The sequence below is a fragment of the Elgaria multicarinata genome, chromosome 3 (assembly GCF_023053635.1).
Source record: "Elgaria multicarinata webbii isolate HBS135686 ecotype San Diego chromosome 3, rElgMul1.1.pri, whole genome shotgun sequence".
NCBI classification, from domain to species: domain Eukaryota; kingdom Metazoa; phylum Chordata; class Lepidosauria; order Squamata; family Anguidae; genus Elgaria; species Elgaria multicarinata.
Window position 1 is genome coordinate 132,706,916 of NC_086173.1, and position 14,781 is coordinate 132,721,696.

Consider the following 14,781-nt stretch of genomic DNA (forward strand, 5'->3'; position numbering starts at 1 on the left):
GACATGTGTCTCCCCTTTTCATTTTCTGGTGTTGCCTGAGAGACATGTAGTGTACACACAGCAAACTTACTATATGTGGTGTAAAGCATAAGTCAACTCTAAAGAACTAAAATATGCCATTTCCCAATATATTGATCAGTTTCCACAATGTTTCTTTGTCTATGTGTCTTTGGCATAATATGATGCAGAGTATATTTTAGCGTGTTTCCATTTAGATAAATGAAAAGAATATAGTTCTACAACTAGTTACTCTTAATTTTTATCTCAGGAGTTCTGAGAACTGTTCCTAATTCTTCAATTCTCTTGCTTCCCTTTCCCATTCCCCCCTCCCCAGGTCATATAAATACAAGAGTATATTGATATTGTTCTTATTTTTAATTTGGATTTTCATTCTGGATAGGAAAAGAAATGACAAATACTTTACAGCAATTACTCAAGAGACATACATTTTCTGAAGTGCAAACCTTTTCAAATTGTACAGATTGTCCAAAAAGTTCCTATTACTTTGTTTTCATTTTTATGCATATTTATATGTGGAATGGGATTTTTGTTGTTCCAGTTTTATCAAGAATGTGTAAATTATACTATTAAAAAAATACAAATTTAAATGAAATAGAAGATTTATAGTTTTCTGCAAAAGCCACCAGATTCCATACTAAAAAGCTGGGTCCATGATTCATAGCATGATCACAGCTGTGTAAAATTCTGTATACATCATATATAGGTCTCAGGGGATGTTTTCATAAAACTGGCTAACACTATTAGTCTTTATTAAGGGTATTTTTTTTAAAAAAAAACACAGATTAGGAGATAGATGTGTGGTTTGCACTGGCAATTCTTAAAAGTTGGTGCCCCTATAGAAAACATGGACACTTTGTCCTGTTGTTGTTGCATTTTGTGTGTGTGTTTGTGCTTTTGTGGTTGTTACGGGAAAATGTTGCTAAGTCTTCCAGACATGGTAACAAAAACACTGACATAGCTATGAATTTTCCATTGATCCTAACAGACTGTTAACGTCAATGCCTGGTTTTTTGCCTGTTTAAGACTGCAAAATCAGTTGATAACAAGACAACAAGCAGACTTAAATCATTCAATTTTAAGAACAGCTGAGTGAGGTAGAACATCAGTTGTAAACGTGCCATAGTGGAACTTGTCCTAAAATGGACCTTCTGCTGTTAGCATGAAGCTGAATAGGCTACTTGGTAAGTAAATCGATGGCATTGTAAGCTGCTAGTCTCTCTCTTATTTTTAAACTGGCACTTTATTTCCCTAACTGAGCCTACCAGTAACGGTAAAAAAACAATTTCTCGAAAAACACTCTTAATCACTTGACAGGAATACACACAAACAAGTGTTTTCGTGCGTGACTTTAGCTGATTCACATTTTGATATTAAGACTTTGTAATTATGGGGAGAGGAAAAAAACATGTAATGCAGCTTGTTGTTAGGGTTCTTGTGCTCTTTATTTATATATATCTATTCCTTGAAAGCATGGAGATGGTTGACTCAGCGACCCTCTTTCATTTAGTTTCAGATAGCGACTTCTGTAGTGTGTGTTTTGGTTTGTTTTTCATTTTCTTTGAGATAGTATGTTGCTACTTCAAGACACTCATCAAATGCAACCTACTTTTTATTATCTTTCTTACTACCTTACCTCCGACATCCTACTTCTTGCCATCTCTGTAAAAGCCAAAACAATATAAATGTGACTGTTCTCTATGGATTATTTTTCAGTCCATATATTTTATTTCTGTACTGCACTTGGGACCAATCCTACTGCTACACAGGCTCATGTACCCACATCAGTAGCGGCCAGCACCACCCACCCCTGCCACTGCTGCCACCTCCTCCAACCGTTGCCCCAGGGAGATCAGCCAGCCAATCTCCCAGCATGGCAGTTGCTGCAGCAGTTGATCAGCCGGCGGGGTTTTCTGGAGCATGCCGTGGCTGTCTGTTGCTATCAACGAGAGCTGTGCAACTAATAGCTATCAATGGCTACTTCACCTGATGGCTATGTGCTACTTCCGGTATCGGAGGCAGTAAGCCTATATACACCAGTTTGCTGGGGAACATGGGCGGGAGGGTGCTGTTGCATCCATGTCCTGGTCGACAGCAAGTGGGCCACTGTGCGAATGGAGTGCTAGGCTAGATGAACCCTTGGCCTCTGATCCAGCATGGTTCTTCTTATGTTTTTATGTGGTCTTGTGAGAGCCCGTGAGATCTTGGTCGGGTCTTGCGAGAACCCACAGGAGCCCGATTCCTCCCTTTGCACGGTGCAGCAGCAAAAGTAAGGGGGTGGGGATGAGGCTGCGCAGTGGTGAGAAGGGCGGCAGCAATGTAGCAGGGGCAGTGCAAGTTGCTTCAAGTGGCAGGAGAGCTTGTGTTGGCCCTGATTGCACAATAGCTAAAGCTCTCTTCATCTTAATCAGCTATTCAGCTTAATCAACTTCACAGTGTTGTTGTTGTGAAAATAAATGTGAAATGTAGAATGTGGGGATATTGCCCAGAACCCCCTGGAAGGGGTTGGGCATGTGTTTATATATGCATGTGTGTAGGTATATGTGTGTATGTACGCATGCATACATGCATATTACCCACACATACATGCATATATAAACACATTGATTAAGCTAAATAGTTGTGATTGGCCGAAGACCACTCAATTAGTTTCGTGGCAGAGTGGGCATTTGAATCCTCCTTTTCGTTCAAGTCTGGCAATCTTTCCACTATCAGAATACTTCCCCCCCTCCCCCAATATTCCAAAGCTACATGGTTGTCCCTATACCCCACTGTAACCAGTCCTAAGTATATGTGACTGCAATGGCTGCATGTTCTTCCCCTTTTATCCAGCACATTATTTTCCTCCCCTCCTTCCATTTTATCCCCTGTGTCAGATTCTAGACTTTAAGCCATTTGGGATAGGGAAATCTCTTTTTGTACTTTGTAAGCTGCCAGGTATACATTAATACATAAAATACATCCTAGCAACAGTAACATGAAGGTTTTATATTTTGATTTTCTGTATCTGTTGTGGGATTGTGTGTATGTAAGAGAGGAGGGAGAGAGAGAATGAGAAGAGGGGTTGGGATTAAAATTTTACACACCTGAGGAAGTATTGTAAAACAAGACTAATTTCTCAAATCTATGCCAATCTGTGGGCATGTCTATACCTGCCTTTTCCCCCAGGACCGTCCATGGTTTGTCCCTGTGCATCCACATGATGCACGGGATCCTGGGAGCCGGGAGGAACGATCCCTCCATTTCCCCGGGATTTCTGGGACCACTTCCCACCCACCCCCATTTTTTCCTATGATCCTGGGACGATCCCGATGACCGCAGGCGGTATGGATTGGGCACCCATCTTGGCTCCTTCCCTCCTCCCTGCAAGTAGCAGGGGTCAGCAGAGGGAAGGAATCAGTCTGGGGGGAGTCTAGGGAGTGGGGTCGGGGCTTTTAAAAAACTTTTTCACTGGAGCGCAAGTGCACTCCAGCTCTGGTCTTTCTTTTTTAAAAAAATATATGGTGGGCACGACATCCCTTTTCTCTTCCGGGACGTTGCACTTCCATTTAGACGGCCAGGGACGATCCTGGAAGCAGGGAAGTCCTGGATCATCCCCCCCCCCCTTCCCTCTACACCCTATTGTGTAGCTATGCCCTATGTCTGGTCTTCAGATTGATTATTCCAGTAACTATGACAGTCTCGTAACCACATATAAAATAGTGGCCCAGCAGTGTTACACCAATACATTGCAGGCAAATATGCTTCTGCAATCATTTAGGGATGGCCTGTTACTGGAATATAAATGTTGATGAACGTAGCCAGTGTGCCACTTCAAATACCAGCTTTCCTGAAACTGCTTCATCTTTACTACTGGAAAATTAATGTATGTTCCAGCATATGAAGAGTGGTTTACGATCACTCTTTTCCCCACAGATCAGCAAACTGGTGAATGACTACTTCCCAGTCTTTGTATTTGTGGTATAAAAGGCACTTGCACTACAATGCAAACTTTATTAATTTCCTACATTGTGATTAACCTCAGCATTTGAAAAATAATAGGTCTAGTATCTTTCTGCCTATTTCTAATATATACTCTGACTTTTTTTCCTTTGGAAGATTTTATTTCAAACAACTTTCCCTTGCATATCTCACGTTGGTATTTCAATAAGAAATGCAAAATATATAAGGTTTAATTTTATTGGACTGTGGTGTGTCATATAAATAAGTAAACGTCCAGCGGAATTTGGCCCAGTAAAACATCAAATTGCCAATTTTGTTCTTCTGTGGAAGTAAATAATGCAATAACAGTCTATACTGAATTGTAATACATTCATATGTGTTGAATATGAGAGGGGGGGAATCAAGATTTCCAGCTTCTACTTGCAGCCTCATGCATGTCTATTATTTTACATCTTTTTGTTTTGAAGCTTGTAACATGCAAGGGATTCACATTTTTCCAGAAAGATTTTATGTAGTGTTAGTTTGAATGTGGTCAAAAAGATGCATTATTCAACGTAACTTGGACATCTTATGTTTATAAAAGTCATTTAAGGTTATGGAAATTGTCAGAAAAAAAGATTGCTTAAGAAATTTTCATGCTGAAGTGGAGTAAAGATATTTCAAAACATGGTTCATCAGTTAATGCAACAGATACATTTCCCTGAGCACCACATGGCCTGGATCAAAGCATCTCATGACTTGGATCAGTGCAGCCAAATCATTACCTATTGATTGGAATCTTACTAGATGCTTAACCCTTTCATGTTCAGAAGGTTTCGCTTCCCCCCCCCCCCACACACATGCACATGCTTTTTTTGTTATGAACTATATTTGGGGTTATATAAAACAGTGATGTTGCTGCAAAACATAAAGGTTAATTATGCCTTCTAACCAACTGATACAATAGCATTCTTTTGTTGTTAAATTCCTTGTTATAATGAATTTTATAGTTGAAAAACATTTACTTTCTGTTGGAAAGTCTGAAAAAGGCTGCAAAGAAGGCATTACGATAAAATATATATATACTAGTCCATCACTATAGTGTTAAAGATGCAGTAACATTGAGATGTATGGTTTGGGTTTTTTATTATTATTATTTTATGTGGCAATTTGAAGCATCTAATCCTAAAAAGTATTTAAAATGCAAAATGCAAGGATAGTGTATACTGTAAATAATGCAGTGTTCAAACAATTTTTGTAACGAGTAGGACATCAAGCTACACTGTTAAATGTTCCCAACGTTTACTTCCTATGTTTATTTCAGTTCTATACAAACTTCTAATTAATTAATCAGACACATACAACCTGTCTGTTACAAACTCTGCAAGGCTTGTGACTGTTCTGTTGTAAATCTCAAAGGAGGGCTTCATGAAACAAAACAATTTGTTCATTCTTGGGTATTTCATTTTCTTTATGTATTATACCTGTACATTCTGCTTTCAGCGCCACAGCAAGGCAAATTCATTCAAAGCATCGCATTATAATGCTTTCCCACTTTTTTTTCCTCATTCTTTCAGTTTATCCCACGAAGAGCACTCTCATAGCCATCCACTTTATGGGCATGGAGTATGCAAATGGCCAGGCTGTGAAGCCGTATGTGAAGATTTCCAGTCTTTTCTAAAGTAAGAATATTTTTTTTGGCATTTCATGTATTTCATTAAGCATGATTCTGCTTTATGATGAGCTGAAATACTTCTTGCTGTCAGTGGCTTTCCTTCAGAAGTGTCCATTGTAAATATACATCACGTGTGAGCCCCATTGTCCTTGGTACAGAAGGACATTTAAGTATGGCTGCCAAAGGACCTCATTCATCGAAGTCTGAAGTCAACACCTATTGGGTTCAGCTCTGCTGCAGGTGTGGATCACATCCGATAGTGTTTGGATTTTCATGACAGTGCCCTGCCAACCATCATGTATACCAACCATCTTGTATACATTTTAATACATATGTTTTCCCCAAACCTTGAATCAAGTGTAGAAGCATAAGCAAAAAAAGTTGTAACTTAACATTTTTATTTAACTGATTTTGTATTTTTTTTGCCTGTTTTTATTTAATGTAGAGAGGGAAAATTTCATGCAAAATTAATTTGTGTCAAATATGTAACAAATGAGCAAAGTCTACACTATTAAAATTAAATTCTCATTATATTAATTGAGGTCCTGTAGTTTGATGCAGTCCTCTCCCCACTGCCAATGAAAACAATTTGATGTATAAAAATTTATTTACTGGCTAGTTGGTACTACATATACAGGGATCCCTGCACGTAAGAGTTGTATAAATTGTACTGCCCCTACCAGTGTTCTATTGTTGTATTTACCATTAAAATGCTAAGCCTGTATCTTTTGGTATCCTGCAGCATTCCTTTTGTGACTAGTTTCGTAGGTACTTGCTTCAAAGGTTGTAGAGTTTATGCATGATAGGAGAGCAGATTGTGGCCATTCCATCCCCACTGGGCCTGCTTCATATAAAAATGTTGAATTTAACATTGGAATATGGCTAACGTGTTTGATTCCATATTCAAGATGGGACAGTAAGTGTGTGCTCCCCATCACATACATCATAAAGGATCATGGGAATAACTTATACATATGTACCAGTATCCCATGTTGCCATTAATTCATATCCACAGTGGAAAATTTGGCTTGATTCTGGCCCTGCAGCTCCTTGGAGAATCAAGTACACATACAAGGGGAATTTCTTTACTGAGAAGAATACGAACATCTCTAACAGATTTTGTTAGCTATTTCTGGGACTGACTAGCTGACTCAATTCAAACCCTTTTTTGTTTTTTCGTCCATGACTCAAATGGCCATTTTAGGCACGTACATTTTACAGGCCTGCTGGGGAATCTGATCTGTATGTTGCCAGTTCACATGGCCTCCCCTGATCTAGAGCTCTGTTGTAGTGTGCATGGAGACATGATAGCACTCTTCAAATACTTAAAAGGCTGTCACACGGAGGAGGGCCAGGATCTCTTCTTGATCATCTCAGAGTGCAGGGCACGGAATAATGGGCTCAAGTTACAGGAAGTCAGATTCCGGCTGGACATCAGGAAAATGTCCTGACTGTTAGAACAGTACAACAATGGAACCAATTATCTAGGGAGGTCGTGGGCTCTCCCACACTAGAGGCATTCAAGAGGCAGCTGGATAGCCATCTGTTAGGTATGCTTTAAGGTAGATTCCTGCATTGAGCAGGGGGTTGGATTCAGTGACCTTATAGGCCCCTTCCAACTCTACTCTTCTATGATTCTATGAAATCCTGAGCCCTCTACAGTTTTTCAAGGGATACATGTGCAGAACTGTTTTAGTTCAACTGAGACAGTGTGGCTTGACAGGTTTAGGACTCACTTTCCTTATTTACCAAAGTAACTCTGAATATTGCTTTACTGGTTTTTCCACTTACAAAGGAAGCATTAATGAGCATGAGTGGTTTCTGTAGAATCTGGTTCCTGGGCATTGCCACAGGGAGAGTAGATAATGCAAACTTGCTGTTCTGTGTGCCTTGTTGTGCAGCCTATTGAACACTATCAGCAGTTGATGGCATGTTGTCTTTTGACCTCCCTGCCTACCACAAGCTAACTATATTAACCTATTACATTTGCTCTCGTCTCATTGTCAGACTACTGGCACAAAGCTCTCTTCAAAGAGGCCTTGCTTTTATGACCCACTCAACTCTCCCTGATGCTAAAAGTTTGAAACTTCAGGACAGTGTCCTCTTCCTTCCCTCTCCCCCTCTCTCTTAATGTAACAGTTGCACATGTTAGCTAGCTTTGATTTGCCATCCAAAGGACCTTTGAATAAAATTACAAGAATATCCACACTAATTGTGTATGCCATTTGGACACTGGGGTGGGCGGGGGAGTATGAGATCTAAAATGATGACTCTTAGGGGCTTTGCTTGTGCACTACATCTTCCAAGGAAGAAACAGGGGCTTTGCCATATTTCTATACACATTCTGTAGTGTTTGTTCCCAGGAATAAGGCCACTACAGAGTCTTTGGTTTTAAAGTTAAATATTGTACAAATAACAATCCCACTTGTCTTTTGCTTGCAATTTGCAGGATAACTTCGTGATATCATCAGATACGTAGTCTACTTGTACATATTCATTTCCCTTTCTCTTTTCAAAATAAGTTGCAGCTTTACACAAGGTTTTGCGGGATTACTTCTCTCCCGCCCTTAGACAGTGGTGGTCATGAAATTGTAGCATCAGTTAGAGCTAACTGCTGTCAGCAGGTGACTCTGCTAAATCTAATGAAACCAACGCACCCTGCATTGCCCAGAATACTCAGGTAACATAAAAACAAAAAAGGCCCATTTTTACTGCTGTGATAAAATAGCCTCATTCTTCACTGTAGAAAATAAAACAGGTAGACTTCGTCATTTCTGCCGCAAAAAAACATATTTTATGCTATATAATATGCAAGGGAAGGAGTGCCCTGTAGTGGAGCCACTTCGCTTCCTTCCTTTTCTTCCCTTTAAAATAAATGCTATGCTTGAAAACTCTTTTGAATTAAAGTACATGAGGGCATCACACCTTTATCAAGCATACATAGTAGATTCTTATGCATGTACTCCCAAGACTTGTTGCGAAGCACATCTTTTGGGGCATGGGTTGGCAACCTGGTGCCCTCCAGATACTTTGCATGTCAGATAATAAGAACATAAGTGCCATGCTGGATCAGACCAAGGCAAGTGTAAGGTGTAATCCCTTACTATTGCCCATGCTTACTATGGGAGTTGTAGTCCAGAATATCTGGAGGGCATCAGGTTGCTTACCCTGGTCTCCAGAGCCTCATGAAGGGCATTCCAAAGTTTTGAATTGCCCTCTGTGAGGCTGCATGAATAGAAATTCACAATAAGACCAATTTCCAAAAATTAACAGCAAAACACTATTTCCAGAGTCTCAAATGCCGTTCGTGGGACTTTGAGAACAAATTCATATCAAGATCCATTTCTGTTTTTTTGGGAAGGATTTGGGAAGTTGTTTAGTTACTTTATTTCATTTTTATACTGCCAAAGCTCTCTGGGCTGTTCATAAAAATTACAATCTAAAAATACAACATAATAAATAATGTAAAAATGTTAACAAAAAAGTTGTTTAAAAACAACTTAAAACAGCTAAAAACAGTTTCAATAAGATACAGGGTCCTGATAAAACAGTTCACTTTTTTTTTTTAAAAAAAAGACACCATCATATGCTGTCAAATACTTGGAAGTAGAGGTCTGGCACTGAAAAGATGGCAATGTTGGCACTAGGTGGACTTCAGTGGGGAGAGCATTCCATAATCTGGCATCTATCACCAGAAGGCCCTCTCCCTGGTTGCCATCTTCAAAGCCTTCCTCTGAGGAGGCACTCAGAAGAGGGCATCAGATTATGATCTTAGTATATGGGTAGGTTCATATTGGGAGAGGCACTCCATCAGGTATTGTGGTCCCAAGCCATGTAAAGTATTTATTGGTCAAAACCAACACCTTGAATTGGGCTTGGAAACATACAATGCAAGCAGACAAGAATTGGTGTTAAATGTTCAGGCCTCATGGCCCTTGCTGTCAATCTGGCTACTGCATTTTGCACAAGTTGCAGCTTCTGAACTGTCTTCAAAACAGCCTCACATAGAACACATTGCAGTAATTTAACTTGGAGATTATCAGAGCGTAGAATACTGAAGCCAGGTTATTGCTTTCCAGATAGGGGCATAGCTGGTAGAAGGCATTCTTTGTCAAGGGACAGATGACTCCAGAGGAACACCCAAGTTTCACACCTGCTCTTTCAGGGGGAGTACAACTCCATCCAGATTAGGTTGAACAACCTCCTATATTTTCCAGTATCTCTAAATCCTGCATCACTATTTCCTCACCACACACATTGAAATGATCTGTGTTCACAATTCAAGCATAATACCAAGCCATTGTTTGTAAAAGCCAAATCGTTGTATAGTATTACGTATGCTCCTATGCCAATTTACAAATTATGTGACAGCCTGCCAACCCAGGCTATCAAACCATGGTATGACACTGATTTCAAATCCAAGGTTTTCTGTTGCAAATAATTGACAAAACAGTTGTGCCCATTGCTCCACTTGAGAGATTGCTAAATGATGGAGAAAAAAAGTTAGCTTTTGAACCTGAGTGCTGAGCAAATGGAAAACAAGAGCAGACAAGCAGCTCTAAAACATGGTTTGCCTGTTGGAACCTCTGGAACCTCAAATATGGTATGGGTTAGTAACTATGATTAGCACAAGCCATAGTTTGGTGTGATATCTGAATTTGTTGGAGCTGCAAGTGACACAAAGTGCAGTAGAACTTTCCAACAAAGTGTGCTGGAGCCATGCTGGGGTGGGGAAGAGACACAAAAGTTGTTGGCTAGATCTCTTGCAGAGTCTAGTTGGGACAGGTTTTGGTGGCACTGTTTTGCTCAGTGTAGCCCATTATAGAAAGCCGCTCTGATCATTGGCCCATCTAGCCCAGTATTGTTGACACTGACTGGCAGCAGCTCTCCAAGTTTCAGGTAGCAGCTTTTCCAGCTCTACCTGGAGTGGTCAGGGATTGAACCTGTGACCTTCTGCATTCAGAGCATGAACTCTACCGCAAAGCTACAGTTAAGAGGTTGCACAGTATCCCCTCAGGAGAACGTGGTCTAGCAGTGTGTCTATTTGCAGATGCACTTGTTGCTGCTGATAGCTTTTCCCAGAAAAAAATACAGAGAAGAAATATGTGCACAGCATGCACAGGCATGAGGGGTCAAATGATGTATTGTTGTCGTTGAAGCTTGCTTCCAGGTGAAGGAAAATATAGTTATAGAGTAGAACAAAGAAAGGCTCCTTTGGAGGACAGGCAACTTCTGTTTCTCCCCTGCAGAATGTTGGTTGGCTTGCTTTCAAGGGCAAGCGTTGCTTTCTTTACATGATGATGGCAGACAGTCTTAGGACATAGCTTCAAATCTGAATTGACAGACACTACCAAAAATAGTACCGTGAAAGTCCAGTGGGGCACCAGCAATAGTTCATTTATCCAACATAATTTACTGTGTGTGTGTGTTTATAGTTAGCGTCTTGTAAGACCGAATAACTTTTGCAGTAGAAACATATAGGCTGGATAGTATTTGTGTGTGTCTATGTGCCTGTGATTTTGCAATGTTTGGTGCAGTAATACCTTTAATTGGAATACATTTTAAAATTTGTGGGTTTTGCCAATGGCAGATGGAGGCTTGCTGGTAATCTGCTTCATGTGAATTTAACTTCTAATACTAAAGAAGGCTTGTGTGAAAGAAACTTATTCGGCACACTCTGCAATGTTTTCACAAGTGTTTTTATCATGGTAACATCTTATTTACTTTAGTTGCTTGCCTAAAACTACTTGGAACATGTTAAGAAAACATTTCAGGAAAGCTTCTAAAAGAGGCTTTTGTTTAGCAGCAACTATGAGGCTGCTCAGCTCACAAAGGTGTTAACTTTCAACCCCTTAAGCACTTCCACATGAAATTCCAGTAACTACGCTTGTGGTTTTGGGGAGGAAAAAGTGCACATTAAAGAGACCAGGTATATGCTAATACACGTTGAAGGAAGGCCGGAAATCATAAATTGTTTCAGATGCATTAATTGCTATTATTTGCATGTCAGAGAGTTTTAGAGCTGAATTTACCTCTGGAGTTAACAAAACAGAGACTTACGGTAAAATCTGTCTGACATTATAGAGGAAGAAGTTGTAGAGGAGGAAAGCCTATCAACGATATATATGGTTTTAAAATTCAAACACATGGCCCTTGCCAGTTCACTTCTTCGAACATTAATAAAATAGATGGCTGGCTAAAGGTGTTTCATGCTATTAATCCACTATAAATACTGACAGGATGACCAAAGTGTATGAAATCTGTTCAGTATGAATATACCTTAACTCTTAACAGATGAATTTTTTTATTAATTTTATTCCCAAAATTGTTAGATGTGTAAGTTGGAGTTCAGATTTGAATGCCACAGGTTTTTACAGCATCCTTATTAACCTTGCTGACATTGTAGGGAAGTTCAAGACCTTTCCAATAGTTACATCACTTAAAAAGGTCAGAGTGGCCTAAATACCACACTGCCCTCTAGTGATGTATATAATATTAGAAGGAAAAGTTTTTAGTGAAGTGTCCCAAAGATGTTATCACAGGCATCCTTATAGGGTGTTTTTTTAAGTAGTTAAAGTATCAATTTATTCTTTGTTTTAGTTCTTTTGGTTAGGTTTCTAAATGAACAAATAAGTATGAAATGTGCATCTCTCTATACATTGAAGATATTTGCTGCATGCTGTATACAGGTGGAACTAAACCTGTTGTCTTTCATAATCACACAGGAGAGTTCAAGCCAGTGCTTAGTTTATATTTCCCATTGTTAATTTCCGGTATCTAATCAGAAAGCATTACTTAGGAGACAAGGATCATCTTTGTTTCATACTTTTTATTGACACCATCTCTCACATTATTGCTATGTCTAAATGGTAAAATTTATTATTAGCAATAGTGTCACAAAAGTCTGAGACAGCGATTTTCCTTTCAATAAAAGTAGTTAAAAACCTTTTAGAAAATCCATAATTTTGATTGCTGGTACTTCATAAATGTATAACTGGTACTTTTTAGCTGTCTCTTTAGGGGAAAATGAGTTTTATCACCTGCAGTACCTGGGTTAATGAAATTGTATGTTGGAATTTAGCCAGAATGAAAGATGAGATCATTCAGTGGTACTAGTATTAGCAACAGGTCTCATAAAAAGCGTTGACTTCTTAAGCCAAGTATCATTATAACGGCATGAATATGTGATTATTTGTCATTTTCAAAGTTTTTGTACTTTTGAAAGAAAACTAAAATGTTGCAATAAAAGTCCAGTGACCTTTAACAAAACCGAAAGAAATATAGATACGTTCATCATTGTTTAGAAAATGAATTTGCTGGCTTTGAATTTGAGCCTCAGTTTCCTGTTCAGCCCTTTACAAAAATACAACTCACAGTTCAAATTTTAAATAAGTGTTGCCTTTCCTTCTTTTATGTGTAATTGTTTGTGTGCATATTAGCCGTCCAGGAAATCCCATATTAAACAAATATGAATCCAATGGGATCTTGTTTTGTTTTTTAAATACAGACAGTCCAGGATATTGTAGACAGTTAACGGTGATTTGTTTTAAAAAAAAAAATCTTTGCAACCTGTGTTTATTTTCTGTGTGCTGCCTGCTTTCAAAGACAGAAGATCAGCTGTCAAAATGAACTGTTTCAGTCCAAAGAGAAACACTTGATTTACTCCTTTTTAACCTTGGCTTTTTCACTTTTTAGAGAATTCTATATATGTATCTTCATATGGTGATAAAGGAGAGCTGTGTTGTGCCCTGACACAGAAGCTTAAATTCAGGCCCTTTACTGAAGACTCTTTTGAGATGTGTAAGCAGTGCAGGAATCCTGAAAGGCTGTCAGTGCGAGGGTGTTGGTTTGAAATGTGCCTAGAATCTCTAACCAAGATTGCCTTCAACTGCTGCAATATTTTCCTCCCTAATGCACGATTAGTAATTTTCCCCGTTAATGATTTTATTCCTGGGGTGGAGTTAAATAAACACAGAATCTAGCTGATAAAAGCCAAATAAGGCTAACAAATAAATATGTGACTTATGCATACAGCTGTTTGGTGTGTGTTTATTTTAAAGATGACATATGTCTGCCTATGACTCCATTTATATCCTGTGGAATACAATACTGTTTAGACACACTGCTACATCTGCTCTTGATTGTGCAGTAGGTGATTGTGCCATATTTTTGATGTCTCAACTTAACAATAGATGTGTGTGAAAAACACAACTGGTTAAGCTGCCCATTTTAATAATCGATAATAATAACTGCAGCGCCACAAAGATGTGTTTTTATGTTAGCCTGTTGTTTTTGCTTGCTGTGTGCTAGCGTGCTTTTTATATTTGCATTATCTGAGTTCTAAAAAAGTGACACATGCCAACATTCATAGCCATTCCTGATGTCTCCACACTTCCCTAGCCTTTTTATTTCAACAGCATTTCACTGGGGCTGCATTAGAGGCCATTTGAATATTTCATTTCCTATTAATTATGCACTGTGACTCTCAGTGTCATTATAAAAAAGAGCCTAATGTAACAAAGGATGAAAAGAACCATCAAGCAGTGTGACCAAAAGAAAATATTCCAAAGCTTGTCACGTATGACCGGCTTAACATCTCTAATTTGAAATCCATTGCATTCATCTTAAATTAAAGCTTAAGGATTCTACCTTTACCTTGTTTCCTTTGCTGCATGTTTTAGGTGGCTGAATTTTTAGTTTAAAATATTAATGGATTCTGAGGGTAGAAAGTCTTTTTTGTCATCAAAATATGCACAGCATTAAGTATTTAGTTATATCTGTAATTTTTGCATTTCACCTTTACACCCGGTTTAAAGACGTAGCTGTTAATGAGAACTGTGCACTTCAGTTAATAGGTTAATAGCTATTAACTATTCAGCTAATAATTCTTAACTATTAATCACCACAACACACACTCTCTCTCTCTCTCTCTCGTTTTATTGGTGTTATGGAAGGGAAATGTAGTTGTAGGTGTTAATGTATCAAAAAGAGGTGGAGGGGGGAGAAAGAAGAGGGCTTCCTATAATGTTTCAGCAAATAACAAAAGTTGTGATCCTTTTTATTAAATAAAGCCTCTTTTTACCAATGTTCTTGCATTATCAATATCATTTTTAGATATATGCATAATAGAGTTGGGGTGCAATCTTCCGAGAACTTGTGTGCTAGTC

General features: G+C 38.8%; 1 protein-coding gene across 12 annotated transcripts in view; it reads left to right on the forward strand.

Moving 5' to 3' along the window:
• The window catches only part of FOXP1 (forkhead box P1), a 630,188-nt gene that overhangs the window by 557,131 nt on the left and 58,276 nt on the right, over positions 1-14,781 (forward strand). For all 12 annotated transcript variants that reach the window (XM_063122009.1, XM_063122004.1, XM_063122006.1 and 9 more), the window contains one exon: positions 5,517-5,621. In XM_063122009.1, coding sequence (XP_062978079.1) covers positions 5,517-5,621 — 105 coding nt within the window. The remainder of the gene's footprint in view (positions 1-5,516; positions 5,622-14,781) is intronic.